General features: G+C 41.3%; 1 protein-coding gene across 6 annotated transcripts in view; it reads right to left on the minus strand.

The window, feature by feature from the left end:
- map4k5 (mitogen-activated protein kinase kinase kinase kinase 5) overlaps positions 1-14,301 on the minus strand; it is a 28,300-nt gene that overhangs the window by 2,642 nt on the left and 11,357 nt on the right. The window contains exons 9-35 of one of the 6 annotated variants that reach the window (XM_085441734.1): positions 14,195-14,267; positions 13,797-13,928; positions 13,624-13,686; positions 13,421-13,502; positions 12,362-12,478; positions 11,501-11,585; positions 10,723-10,794; positions 9,654-9,712; positions 9,395-9,456; positions 8,850-8,888; positions 8,336-8,380; positions 8,199-8,241; positions 7,894-8,122; positions 7,750-7,773; positions 7,545-7,630; positions 7,120-7,161; positions 6,825-6,909; positions 6,657-6,736; positions 4,713-4,773; positions 3,898-4,003; positions 3,549-3,607; positions 3,315-3,418; positions 2,901-3,078; positions 2,638-2,706; positions 2,374-2,466; positions 1,648-1,718; positions 184-239 (exon numbers count right to left, since the gene is read on the minus strand). In XM_085441734.1, coding sequence (XP_085297860.1) covers positions 184-239; positions 1,648-1,718; positions 2,374-2,466; positions 2,638-2,706; positions 2,901-3,078; positions 3,315-3,418; positions 3,549-3,607; positions 3,898-4,003; positions 4,713-4,773; positions 6,657-6,736; positions 6,825-6,909; positions 7,120-7,161; positions 7,545-7,630; positions 7,750-7,773; positions 7,894-8,122; positions 8,199-8,241; positions 8,336-8,380; positions 8,850-8,888; positions 9,395-9,456; positions 9,654-9,712; positions 10,723-10,794; positions 11,501-11,585; positions 12,362-12,478; positions 13,421-13,502; positions 13,624-13,686; positions 13,797-13,928; positions 14,195-14,267 — 2,215 coding nt within the window. The remainder of the gene's footprint in view (positions 1-183; positions 240-1,647; positions 1,719-2,373; positions 2,467-2,637; positions 2,707-2,900; positions 3,079-3,314; positions 3,419-3,548; positions 3,608-3,897; positions 4,004-4,712; positions 4,774-6,656; positions 6,737-6,824; positions 6,910-7,119; positions 7,162-7,544; positions 7,631-7,749; positions 7,774-7,893; positions 8,123-8,198; positions 8,242-8,335; positions 8,381-8,849; positions 8,889-9,394; positions 9,457-9,653; positions 9,713-10,722; positions 10,795-11,500; positions 11,586-12,361; positions 12,479-13,420; positions 13,503-13,623; positions 13,687-13,796; positions 13,929-14,194; positions 14,268-14,301) is intronic. The other 5 variants (XM_085441730.1, XM_085441729.1, XM_085441732.1 and 2 more) reach the window with 5 other exon arrangements.

Consider the following 14,301-nt stretch of genomic DNA (forward strand, 5'->3'; position numbering starts at 1 on the left):
AACTAGCGGGACAGGTTTCATGGGAATTATGGGATGAATAAATAGCTATACCAAAAAATAATACCAAAAAACAAACAAAACAATTAATAATAGAACAGAGATGCTTAAAAGAGGAGGGAATGTAGGCTGTGGCTGTACTTCCTCTACTGATGACATATCTGAAGTGTAAGGATCTGTACCAACCTGTCAGATCCAAGGAGGCGGAAGACTCTGCTTGGATCAGAAATCTCCTGGGTTACCTTCAAAAGAAACACACACACACACACACACACACACACACACACACACACACACACACACACACACACACACACACACACACACACACACACACACACACACTTACTTTCATGTGACAACTGGCTGTATATCAGAAGTACTGCTGGCAGTGAAGGTAAACTGTAGCGCAAGAATAACAAAATATAAAGCTTCTTAAACTGCATGGGGACATACACGAAAGGCTCTGTGGTGTTACATCACACCTCTCTCATTAACACACCTCTCTCATTTCACTATCATCTATTAAAAGATCTGCAGAATTCCCAAATTACTCCATCTCCTGTGTTTAAATTTTGAATTCACAGACTTCCCCTTTTATAACAGACTATCTAATGTTTTTAACAAGCCCTCAGTGCCATCTCTGCTGTGTACCTATGAGCCTGGAGCTTACTGTTACCTCTACTCACAATATGTAGCCTGACACCATGCAGGGTAAAGGACAGGGGCCCCTTCAAAACACTCATATGCTGGCATGTCATGAAAACTTGTTGACAGATGTGAGACAGTGAGTGGCTGACACCTGCTAGGTGTAAGACCTTGGCCCTGGGAGAGATCTGATCTGTTTAAGTCTAAACGAGAACAAGGTCTCGGGTGTTCACAGATGCACCCACCGAGGAAAGCACGGATCACCAGACCCGCCCCCCCCTCTGAATGCCTTCGCTTTTCACAGGAATCATAACAAGACAAAGGCTGAATTATTTAGCAGCTTCTCCCTGTTGTGTGACGGGTTTCGCTTATGATTGAGTATGAATTTTGCATGACTGCTGACATTTCGAAAATCCTTGCTATGGTCGATCTGTCAAGCTGGGCCGGGCACGGACTCGGGGCACAGACCTTCTGTTTCATTCGAGTGCTGCTGGACCATGTCTCACACAGCCAGCTTTCAAAAGGGCAGCCCCTAAGGCCATATCAATTTTCATTTAAGCAGAATGCTTCACCTCTCTGCGATCCCTTGAACTTTTATTGTACCGCTGAGCGCATCTCATGATCAGGTTAGCTTGGAATCCCTCTGTGGAAAGGTGGACAAATTCATTACCACGCTCTAACACAAAGACACGCTGTCTGCTCCACCTGAGGGCTAATCTCCTGGGATCACCTACAGCTTGCAGCCACACACATAAACAGACACTACGGGTCTTTGTTGACAGGAGAGAGGTGTTTGTTCATGTGTACAGCACACAAGCCTGTGTCAAGGATGTTAACACATACTGCATTCACAGTTTCCACCCTGGCACCTATTGAGGAACCATGAAAATGATGGTGAAATTTTAAATATCACGGTTCTTGTTAAGAGCACAAGAAAAAGAAAAAGAAAAAAGAGCAGGTTTTATTTTTCTCCCCAGGGTGATTAAAATGACTGTATTTTACCTCATTGGACTTGAAGCTCTTTCCTTGCATGCCATGTTTCCAAAAGGCCAGAACGCTGTCCTGAAGGCACACTGTTACAATACAGAGGAAACTGTGTGTTAGTGCACAAACAGGTCAAACATTACCCAAGACTAATCAATTTAATGCTATGATACATTTACACAGCCCTTTTTTACAACTTCAGTCTGCGCTTATAACTGGGGCGCTGCTTTACAGCTCACTCGGCTGGTTGGGTGACCTAAGTGCCGAGTGGGGTCCTGGCTTTGACTCTGGACCATTTCCTGTGTGTCACAAAAGGACCCCCTGATGATCCTCTAATCATCATCAGGGGGTCCTTTTGTCCCTCTGTGGGGGGATACTCCCACTAGGTTTATATCTGGGACTCCCCACCATTTGACCTTAGAACTGAAGAAGCTTCTCGGATGAGAGGTGAAACGTCTTCAAGCAACTTAAAGAAGTCCAGACGCTTTTCTTTGCAAGCTCCTTTGACTACGATGACCTGGATGACTGAGAACCTTCACAGACATATGTGTCATTAATGGTTTCCTGTCTGTGCTCTACTGTCCCTGTCCAATGAAAATGTCCAAAAAATTATTATAAATCTGTTTCGCACTGGAGTTTATAAAACACTTCCTTTAAAATTAAGAAATGTAATCTTTTACTAACAAGAAACATTTTCCAGAACCAAAACTTCTTTTAAACACTGATGCCTTTCAGAAATCTCACCAACAGCTTCGATGCAGAAGTCAAAGCTGAGCTCAGAAGCCAGCTTCTTGTTGGATTTCAGTCTGCCCAGGAGATTAACGATCTTCACATTTTCTGGGGAGAGAAATATAATTATTGTTGTGCTGTATGTATATGTGTATTCTCCTCAGCGAGTGGGCCAATCTGAATGAAATCCGATCACGAATTTGAAAAAGTGCCGCAGGGATCTTGCTACTAGTAGTAATGCTGGTTGATACAGTTTGTGTACAGTGTACAGACACTTACGGTCCAAACACACCAACACTGTGTCTCTCTCCAGCTGGGTGACATGGATTGCGTCCACCTGCTGATTACCTGTGGGGAGAGAAGTGCTCAGTAACCGTCCTGCTCTCCAACTCTTTCTTCTATTACTTAGTTTATTTTGCAACACTACTGGATTTGCCATCAGTTCACTAATGCTACACACGCTTTTGTTTTTCTTCAATTTTTTTATCCAAGCATCTTGAATTCTTCCACAATTCTTAAAACAACGCACATGTTAGACTTACCTGGTCCAATTTCTGTGAACCATGATGAGCAGGAGTTGAGGTTGATAGTCTCAAAGCAGACCACCTGACTCGGCTCTGTGGCCTGGCTGATGGCAACACACACCAGAGGATACTCCTGCTCTGGAACCACCAGCATCTCAAACACCTTTAGCGGGCTGGGAAGAGGGAAGTCAAAGTGCTGCGCCAGGAAGAGAGAAGCAACATGTTATCTATGATCACCGGTGTTCCGCTGTTTAAAGTACAAGAGCATCAGTTTTATATAATTATGCTTATGGAGACACTTTCACAATGAGCTGTGGAGCAAAGGAGTAAAATCAAACATGCATGCAAGTTATGAAGCACAACCTTACTGGAAAAGCAGAGGCTTAATTAGAGATGTTCATGTTTCTGCTGTGAGAAAAATAACCAACTGACCTTGATGAGCATAAATCTCTGCATGGGCTCATACCACTGCAAAAGGACAATCCCAGACTGAAGCGCTCCACACAGGTACTTGTGGCCAGTATACGGGTTTCTCACTGTGGATCAGAACAAAAAGTCAGAAGAGCATACAAAACTAAAATGTTGTGGCAAAAAAAGGAGGCCATGATGCAACTTTTATACAGACACGGTTTAATATGCAGGGTTTAAAGGGGAAAAGCCACTCACCAATGCAGCACTTGTGACAGCCCTTTGTGTCAGGGATCTTAGTTGTCAAGGCAAATCTCCTGAGGAGAGAAAGAGTCAAGTTGTCGTGACCACAGTCTTAAAAGAGCTGATGACGTCTAGAATCAGGGAAGTTGGCCTGTGGTTCTCTTTTTCTCTGTACCGCTGCAGCAGTTTGTCACAAAGGTAAAAGAACAACAAAAAGACTGCACAGCATGGGCGTAGCAGCAACACTTTAAATGAGAAAACCAGTGGTGTGATCTTATCACAGTGTGTCAGGCGCCTGCTGAAAATGCGGTTAGATAATCTTATTTATGAGTTTCAGATACCAAACCAGGCCTTTCAAGCTTACTTGGGCAAAGGGAAGCGATGAGTCTGGAACTGAGCGGCCAGGCCCGGCTTCTTCATCTGCTCGAACAGCCCGATGAGATTGTGGGAGTACAGCTGGAAGGTTTTACCTGCACAGCGTGGGACACAGCGTATCCCATCATCAGTTTCATTACGGGCAATAATTTCTAAATATTTTTGACAAACTTGGATCTCCTGAAGCAGTTTTCACATGTAGAAAGGTTAGATGTGGACAGGGGTAAAAACAGAAGTGTGATGATGATGATGTGAGTCATGATTACCTTCTGATGAAGCCAGTTAATAGAATATCAAATCAAGCCAGGGGAGAGGAGGGTGGACAGTGTCCAAGGGAAGAGGAGAAGAGAACAGAGGTTAAGTAAACCAAGGTGCAAAACTGCTGAAGGTAAAACCGAAAGCAGACCTGACGCTTCATAATCCCATCTTCAACTCTTAAGATGAGAAAAGGAGAAGTCGTTGGGACATCCAATTGAAGACAGTTTGGTTTCAAATGATAGCTAGCACATCTGATTTCTATATGGAAGACACTGCTCTTTGTAAGCGTAGCCAAGGGTAATATAACTGCGTTTCTTCAGTAAAGGGACAGGCCGTAAAGCCAGATGTGCCCCTCTTGGGTCACTGCTACAAGTATAAAGCTATTAGAGAGGCTTTCTGGGGCTAAACAAAGTACACAGTTATTTTTGGGCACAGATATAGCGGATGTGTTGCCTCAGGGGAGCAGCCAGATAACACAGGACAAAGAAGCAGCAGGTTATGACTGTGGCTGTTAAAGCAGGAGGTTGTTATAAATCCATCACCTACCTGATAAAGACATCAGGTTGTTGTTGATAACGTACAGCCACGTGCATTTCCTTGGGAAGAGCTAAACAGAGATTCAAACACAATAATTCAATAACTAAACATTGGCTTGTAAAAGAACAGAGTCAACAGTCAAACTGTCCAATCAGAGCTCAGCAAGTTTTCTCCACACCTCAAAACACAAATAATTCATTATGATGTACCAAACTCTTTATTGTGTTTCGGTTGTTTTGCTCCACCAACTTTAGGATTATGATTAAAGATGAAAAGTGACGAGATCGGTTCTGTTTATCAGTCTGACTCTTTAGCAGATGTCTGACTGCTTTCTGTATACACAGGGTTTCAGTACAACAGCTCATTATGTCTCAACTTGACACTGAAGTAGAAAGAGAAATGAAAACTTAAAAAGGTCAAAATCAATTCTTAAAAAAAATAAAATAAAAAACACTACAATGCATGCACACACTTCTGATTATTTAAACAACTAAGATCAACTCACATTGCTTATTAGAATTGTGTAATGCACTCAAGTTCCAAAATAGCTGGTGTTCTTTGCACAAAGCCCAAACTGACTGAGATGTTGAAAGCTCGTTTCTTCCTCTCTGCCATGATTGTGTCAAAATTTGATAAAAGAACGTGATCAGCTTGGACGTATATCAATCAGAAGGAACTAATAATTTGTGACCAGTTTGTGCAGGCTACAACTGCCAGCCCATGAATAATTTATTTTAATTATGATCGATTTATCTCTAACAAAATATGTATCACAGACTTTGTAGGTAGCTGCAGTTAAACCACAGCTTAAAAAACCATTACTTAAATTGGGGGTCTTAGCTATTATAGACCAATCTCCAAACTTCTTATTTCTAAAATTCTTAGTAGTATTTATCAAACAATTAACTGATCATTTGCAGAGGAATGGTTTATTTGAAGAGTTTCAGCCAGAATGCAGAGTACATCAGAGTGCACTCCACAAACCGCACTAGCAAAGCTTACAAATGATCTCGTGGCCTCTGATAGTACACTCATCTCTGTGCGTCTGTGTTTTATATATTCAGCTATGAAGTCAGATTAAAATTAATTAGTTAAACTACAGGCATATAAACTGGTGTGTGAATGTGTGTGTGAATGGGTGGATGACTGGATGTGTAAAGCGCTTTGCGGTCCTTAGGGACTAGTAAAGCGCTATACAAATACAAGCCATTTCCCATTTCCCATAAAGGCTTGGATGAGCTACTATCAATCTTCCAAATTCTGAATTCAAATGAAAGTGAGGTTTGATCTGAATTCGATGATTTTTGACCATGATATATCCTTCAATGTGCACATTAAACAACTATACAGGACTAATTCATGCATTCATTGTTTCTAGGCTGATCAGGTTGCTTTTACAGTTCCATAAAAAGCCCCTAGTTAATCTAAAATGCTGCAACAAGAGTACCAAAAGGGACTATAAAAATATATATTAGCTTCTGGTCTTTAGCTCCCTGTTGGATTGAAAATCTTTTTCCTCACATATAAAGTCTTGTGTAATCTGGCCCCATTGTAACTCGAAGACCTCATACTATCATATTATCTCAACAGAGCACTTTGCTCACAGACTGCAGGCTTCCTTGGGTTTCCTAGAATTTCTAAAAGTAAAATGGTTTCAGAGCCTCCCTCCTGTGGAACCAGTTTGGATTCAGGAGACTATTAAGATTAGATTGAAAACTTTCATTTTTGATAACGCTTTCAGCTATGGGTGGATTCTGAATTATCCCTTAGTTATGCTGCAGTAGAACACCCATGATAAATATAATATAAAGCAGCTTTTGTGTATTCCTGCCTGAAATCAATAAAACAGTTTTATCTGTGTGCGTCCCATAAAGACTCCCAAGCAATAGAATCAGGGTGGAGCTTCACAAAAAATTACAATTTCATTTTCAAGCAAGTTTCAGCTGCTGTTACCTGCTCCATTGTAGCTTCATGCAACTCATTAAGATTCAGAGTATAAATGCCATCTTCTGTCCCAAAGATTAGGTACTGATCTAGAAGAGGGATTAAAAAACAACAACATTGTGTTAGTAAAATAGCCGAAACCCTCTGTGTGTGGTATGCTCACTGCTCTTTGTGTACCTTTGGTGTCTGGATGGATCCATGACGTGGCACAGTTGATCTTCAATGGACAGCCATCAAACACTTTAGAGAAGCAGGCTCCCATCTGCAATGAAAAGCAGCACAGCTCAAAGCAGGCAGCCTCTTAAATGTCAGCCAGAGTTTAATGAGCTGAGCTGAACCACAAAGCAGAAAGCTCTGTGGACCCCAAATATCTACAGAATGTACAGTAGAAGCTCAGACGAGAGTTTAATAACAGTCTCAGTGAAAGCGGGACGGCGGGAACCGTGAAGGACAATACAAATGATTCACTCACCAGTACTTTAGGAGTGGGTGGCAGGCCGTTGATAGCTGGTTTCTAAGGAGGAGGGGAGGAAATGAAAACCATAAGATAATATAGATGCAAAAGACAGAACAATTATCCTAAACTTAGCTCCATAATTTTAAAACCAGCCTGAACAATAAGCAAAAGAACAAAATGCTTGTGTGAGTGTCCTGTCAAAGTCAATTAAATATGAAACATGAATGGATGCCAAGTTTCCCCCATTAACCAGCCACATTTGGATATAACAAAGGAAAAGCATCATATTTGAGGTTTCAGTTTGAGTTCAGTCAGCTAGCTGGAGGCACTGCATGTATCAAATGTATGCTGTATGTTGTAGTATCACATGACATTTTATCCTTAATCCAATGAGACTAAATGTAGCTATTATGTGTTACAATCAGAAACTATAAACTCACAGGGAATTCCTTTTTCTCCTTCCGGTTTTGCTCACTGGATGGTGGCTTGGGACTCCCTCCATTCACACTGCCATCTGAATCATTATCTGTAATGAAAAACCAGGCAGGTAAAATTACACTTACACAGTATTAATATCAGTTCACGCTGTCAAACAAGGAGGGTGTGAATCCAAAGATCAACCATGTTTACATCAGGCTCCCTTACCTTTAAGTTCAGATTTACTTGGAGCTTGCAAAAAAAATAAAACATTTCAGCGCTTATGAAGAAAAATGAAGAAGACAAAGTATGCAGACTCATACTGTGAATAAATCTGGATTTAGAAATAGACACAGATATGCTGAGACTCACCAGGATCCGAGGAGTGCGACAAAAGGCCGGGGCTACTGACGCTGGCTGACAGGAGGTCTGGAGATGAGTTCTCCACCTTGTTGCCCTGCTCAGGTGTGCTCTGTCTGCGAGCCACTTGGCTCGGTCCATTCTCCGAGTTAGGGAACCTCTTTACTGTCACAGACCTCTCATCGTTAAGGCCCATTTCCTCTGATGAGGTGCTTGAAGTTGGCTGAGAAGAAACATAACACTACAACACATTTAATCTTTACTTAAACCTAAAAAAAATTACAGCAAAAGTAGACATCTTTAAATTTAGGTGTTACCTTTGGAGGCAGAGGAGGAGGAACGCCTGGCTTGATGGTTGATCTGAAATTGAACCATTTTTAGCAGTAAGGTGTAAACCAGCAGAACAAAAGGTCATGCATTCATGATAAAATTTAAATCTGATGGCATAACTCACCGCTCCGTATCATCAAAGGCATCTTCAAGATGGGCGACGTGTCCCCTATAGGACAAACACAGTAATGAGTAACGCGGAAAGTAAGACTCATTTGGGTTTAGGAGGAATGCAAATGTTTATATGAAGTCCTATCTTTGAATGAGAACAATGAGGGGAAGATTCTGTGTTACTACAGACTTTAGATCACATTTGAGGTGACCTAAACCTACTGGGGACAATGATATTATTATGACTATGACCACTACTATAAACTACCAGTTAAAAGTAGGTTTCAAAACAGCTTCAATGCAGTTGAGCCCAAAATGGTTAGGCTGACATTTCAGCACTTTTTCTCTTCACACAACAGTAGTACACACAGCTTAAATCTACAGTAATCGTCACACCACACATGGTGAATGAAGAGGAGGCAGAAAGGGAGGTGGGCGGACCACGCTGAAAAAATGGTTGTGGCGCAGCAAGGAGGGTGTGGATTGGATGGCGTAGCTTATTACAGCACATGCAGTGTTAGTGTTACCGTTGGAACAATTCATCCTCAACGCTTTTGAGAAGGCTCCTTCGAGGGACAAGACGAGAGCGACACCGACAGTCAAAAAGAGGACAGAGAGAAGGTGAAGGAGGAAAAAAAACCCAAAAAACAAACAAACAGTCAAAGCACATGGACATGTGAGAGGGAGCTTAAAGACCAAAGTGACATTTCAAAGTGCAAAAGGGGGGCAAGGGGAGTAGGGGAGTGAGCTCATGTACAGCCATAGGTTAGGTCCAGTGAGCAAGCATGTTAATATGAGACACAGTGAAGAAAATCTATATACACAGAGAATCAAGAATGAGTAGTTTCTTTAGGACTAACATGTTTTGACTGTCTCAAAGTAAAAAAACAAACAAAACAAACTCAGACGATGTGAAATCCAAACAACAACAAATCTTTAATTTGCCTTAAATTCATTTGTCTGGTTAAGCCTCATGAGGCGCATTTATCTAAGACAAACCAGGTAGAGACTGAACGAGAACAACTGGGGGTAAATGGGAGCAGTTCCCATGACAACAGTTTCCATGGATCACCTGGTTGTTATTCCTCCTTCTGCAAAAGGACTCCAGGGGGAGAAGTCATTATCTTTGACATCCTGTGGAAAAGCATACATTCACAGAAATAGATATTTACATAGCTGCAGTTTTGTTAATCATCTGATATCTTTTTACTCCACACACACGCACGCACGCACGCACGCACACACACACACACACACACACACACACACTACAAACAGAAACTAAAATTAGTGTTAAACAGAAAATGATTTAAACAGAACATGATAATCACCGTTTCATAATGAGCCGCAGTTTCCTTCTGTACTGGTGCTTTAAACTGGAGCTTGTCAACTGTAAAAAACAGAGATGGTGTTTCTTTTCTTTTCTCCCTTTCTTTGCGCACATCTTTGACACTAGAGGGCATCAGCATCCAACACTTCAACACACACAAAGCACTGGAGTTATCAACATTGGGCATTAGTACCAGAAAACTTGGGAAAAAATTCCTTCCTAACCTAAAAACAGGTGTAAGAACAAACCCAAAGCAGATCATCTGCTTCCACAACAGTTAACCTGCCAAAACACTACAGAGATCCCTCACTGATTTACGATGTTACGACTTGAATGTTTGGTCTGTAGCTTCGAGACGAGTTGCTCACTAAAGACAGACACAGGTTAAACTTGACGCTGACCAGACCTGTTCCCTTTGGGGAAATATTAGTGTGAGGAAACATGAATTACAGATACATCACAGGACAGATTCTTCAGCAGTTTAGACTTCAGGTTGCGTTCTGTCAAACAGTTGATCCAATAAGGGTGTCTGGTTTGCTGTCCAGTATAAATACGACATGATTCGGCTGTAATTATGAAGGTGAAAGAAATCAGCCCACATAATCACCTTCGCATTAACAAAGACGCGTTGTATTAAAGAATTCAGACCACAGATCCCTCCCCACCTCCCCTTTCCCATGTTTTTCTTCTCAACATATCCAGATAGTGTGGAGGTTGGGAGGTAAGAAAAACAATAAAAAAGTTTAAAGAATTGAAGCCGAGTGATCAGGTGAGTCTTACGAGGCAAGCTTTGCTTTCTTGTCAGGGTAAGATTAGTCATTTAAATGCAATTTCAAGTCAGTCAGCCTAACAGGAACCAAGATGTCACAATATCCAAATTATTCAGCCTTACAAAAAAGCTGAAGTTACATTAGGTAGCCACTATATGCAGACAAAATCGCCTTATTAGTACCATTTAAATGTCAAACCGAGTGTTCCATTTCTACAACATTATCATATTTCTAATGAAATCTTAGGGGTGAGGGTTGGAATTAGACAAACACACACTGTCTCACTACTCTCACACTGACCTGCATCCACCCTGTGTCCCTCAGTGAAGCTAGGACTTGAGGGTGGCTCTCTTTGGTCTGTTCCATTGTTTGCTTCATGGTGGAGGGAAGGTCATATAACAGTGAGAAATTTAGATAAAAGAAACCAGACAAGAAGTACATCTGATACAAGCGATCACAGCACAGACGAGCACAAAACACAATGCAGCATGGTATAAATACCACACCTATCTCAACGCCAGGCAGCTGTTAGGTCATTCTAAAATGATGAAATGAAGAAATGGCCACAAACTACTGACACAACAGGTACAACACTGCATTCGGCTTTATCTATCACAACTAACGGCGACACAAAAAAAAACCAAAAAAAAAAAAAACACAGCTTCCCTGAAGGGGCAGGGGGCAAGATGTAGAACTGTGACAACTGGACCCATCGCCAAATTCTTGAAAACAAATTCTGGCTAAAATCTTGAGACCCTTCAGACAAGCTATTTTGCAGGATTCCTTGAGCAACAGATGAGACAACTCTTAACATGTAAAAATAGCACAAGCGACTTTACTTTCTCTTCCATGAATCCACAGACTTTTTTTTAGATACGCCAAAACATGCTGTGGCCTGGAAAGGTGCCAGCCTCTGCTGCAGGATTTAAGGAATGACCCTTGGTGATGCCACCAGACCTAGATCGACCTAACCACTCACAACAGCTAACACGCAAACCAACGACAGGACAGAAGCACAGCGAGCGATTGCGGAGAGGGGCTGGCCTTAATGATCCATTTAGCTTTGATGTTCACTTACAGTCGATCTCTGAGCGCGTCCTCTCAGCTCTGGCATGCTTGTTGGTGGAGCGGATGGTGTGTCTGACTTCGCTGTTTCCCTGAAACTGATGGTGAAAGACAGAATTTTTATTGAGGGAGCAGCACTTCAGAAGACAGTAAAATGTTAGGAGCTTATATAATATTCAGTGTGTAATTATTAGTTATCGCATTATCTTTTTAGATTATCTACAAAATTTGAGTTACGGTTAGCCAAAGCTGAGCTGAGACCAGCTTTTCTGGAGCATGATCACATTATTATGCATCCCAGTGGCTGTTTGTTTGCAACAAGCTCTATTGCTTGCAGTCAATAGCCTTTAGAGTTTTTTCACTCATCGTGGCCAAGACAGTGCTACTGCTGTCAGTGGGAGAAAAGCACAATGGTCCTTTAAAAAGCGCTGGTACCACCTCTTTGGCTGCCACATAGATGTGATGTTGAATCCAGTCGGAATAATAATGTCATTGGAGAGAATCAGGAAGAGGGGGAAGGGAAGTTTTAGGGGAACATGAAAGACCTGAAAGAAGCTCGCTGGTTATAGTTCACCGCTGAAAACATGTCACACATTCTAATATTTACATTCACTGATAAGAATCTGTCGTGTAGCTCAAACAGCAAGTGATAGTTTAACGTACTTCTTTAAATCAGTTATTTGCAACAAGTTCAAACATGTTCAAACAAACATGTACCAAGAACTGCATTACAGGTTTAATATTTTCAGGGTATAAATAAAAGTTGTGTGTTTATATTTCTGATTACTAGCTTGTTGACTGGGTTGGCTTTGATTTTCTTAGACAATCTCCTAACAACACACATTTCTATATATGATTTGGAGTCAGTTATTACCTCAAGGTCATCCTCATCCATTTCTCCAAAATTCTGGTGGTTGTCCGGGTTGTTCATCTTATCAATAAGCTCTGTGGCAAGTCTCCTCGTCAAACCCGTCTGAGCCATAAACACATGCTGGGAGAAACACTAAAGAGTTAGAGATCTTTACCAGGATCATAACAGGAAAACAGCTGTTTGTGTTAGACACCTGACACTAATTTGACACATAAGAGTCATAAAGGTATAGAAGCAAAGAATTTAGATTCATGTGGGGGTGGATGAAAAGGAAAGCACACTCTCTGTCAGTTCAAAGATTTTTTACAAATCATGACCTTATCAGGTCTTAAATTTAGGGAAATACTACCCGAGTTGTTAAATAATGACATCATCTGAGGTTGTATTTACCTAATTTTAAGACATGCAAAGAACCCCATTTCTTTTATTATGTCCTGATGCATAAAACTTTTGTATTTAAAGAGGGTGTACTTTCTTTTCAGATTGCAGATTGTAGGTAGTGTTCTACCCCAAAAGCTTGTTACAGATCACCAACTCCTAGCTATAAGGATAAATCATCACATTCCAGGACTTCTGGGATGCAACTATCCTCAGAGATACATGCTGTACTAATGAGACGAGAATACACTGTGCTTGTATACCTAAAAATTAGAAACAGGTGCTAACTGAACTCTGGCTCCCATCCTAAAGAGCTGAAACTAAGATAAGCTTTAATAAATACGAAACACTGAAAACAGTTCAAGGCCAGAGTCTGACGGCAAGCCAAACACTGAGAACGTCAGCCAAACCACACAGAAGCTGAGGAGGCCAGCTGGGGTTCATAAGGCTCTGCTGAATTTGGACAGAATGACAACTTCTATTTGTTTGTCAGGTGTTTTAGATTTGCAAAGGAACATAGGCCAACAAGCAAAAGAAAAAAAGAAGACGAAGAAGACACTGCAAAAAACAACAGACTCTCCGAAAACATTCACATTTTTTAAACATCAGCGCTCATACTGCACTATATTTTTTTTATTTTGAACATTTCAACCACGCATGGAAAACCAGAGTAATATTTATTACCCCTAGAATTTTTTCTGCAGTGGGCCGCTTCTTTGGGCTCTTTGTTAAACACACTTTCACAAAGTTATGGAAGGCAGGAGACCTGTTGGATAAGATAAGTTTGTTTAAAACAACGATTATTCATATTATCTAAGAGCAAGGTATAAAGGTATAAATTATATCGCAATCCAACAATAGCATTGTGATTACTTTGGAACACTCACCATTTGCTCTTATCTTTTAGCTTCGGAGGCTGGAAGCTACTCTTCGACATCAAAAACAAGGCCCTACAGCAGATAAAGGAATGAGGATTTAATGACGCCAAGGAGGAAAATGTATTAATATATTATGTAAGGGAGCTCTAACTGATCATTTATGGGGAGGAAGTAAAACATACCTCATTGGATGCAAGTCAAACATCGGAGGCTGGAGCTCAGCCAACTCTATGGCTGTGATGCCAACAGCCCAGACGTCACACAGCTGGTTGTAGCCCCCGTTCTTCTCCACTGCAGCTACTTCAGGAGCCATCCTAAAGAAAGTGAGGACAGAGATTTAGCAGTGGCTCATTTGTTAGAATAAAAAGCAGAAGTCAGCTTTAGTGAAAGAGCAGAGGCCTGAATGTACCAGGGTCTACACATCTATAGCGTGTGACATTGAACTTTCATCTAGAAAATGGTGAAAAATATTCTAGGATGGAGCTGAAAAGGCTTAGAGTCTTTCACCAGCACTCTTTAACCAAACTAACAAAAGCTGTCAAGGGCCTAGAGGCCTGTTTTACACAGATGACACACTCACCAATAAGGTGTTCCGATAAAGGACTTTCTTTTGGCAATGGTGGCTGTTATTTTGGCTGCAACTCCAAAGTCAGCTGTAAGAAGGATAACAGGGCTTTTCAGATTATG

This window comes from Copadichromis virginalis, linkage group LG19 (assembly GCF_057382275.1).
Source record: "Copadichromis virginalis isolate Kocher_CV1m ecotype Utaka linkage group LG19, C_Virginalis_male_GT1.1, whole genome shotgun sequence".
Lineage (NCBI taxonomy): Eukaryota > Metazoa > Chordata > Actinopteri > Cichliformes > Cichlidae > Copadichromis > Copadichromis virginalis.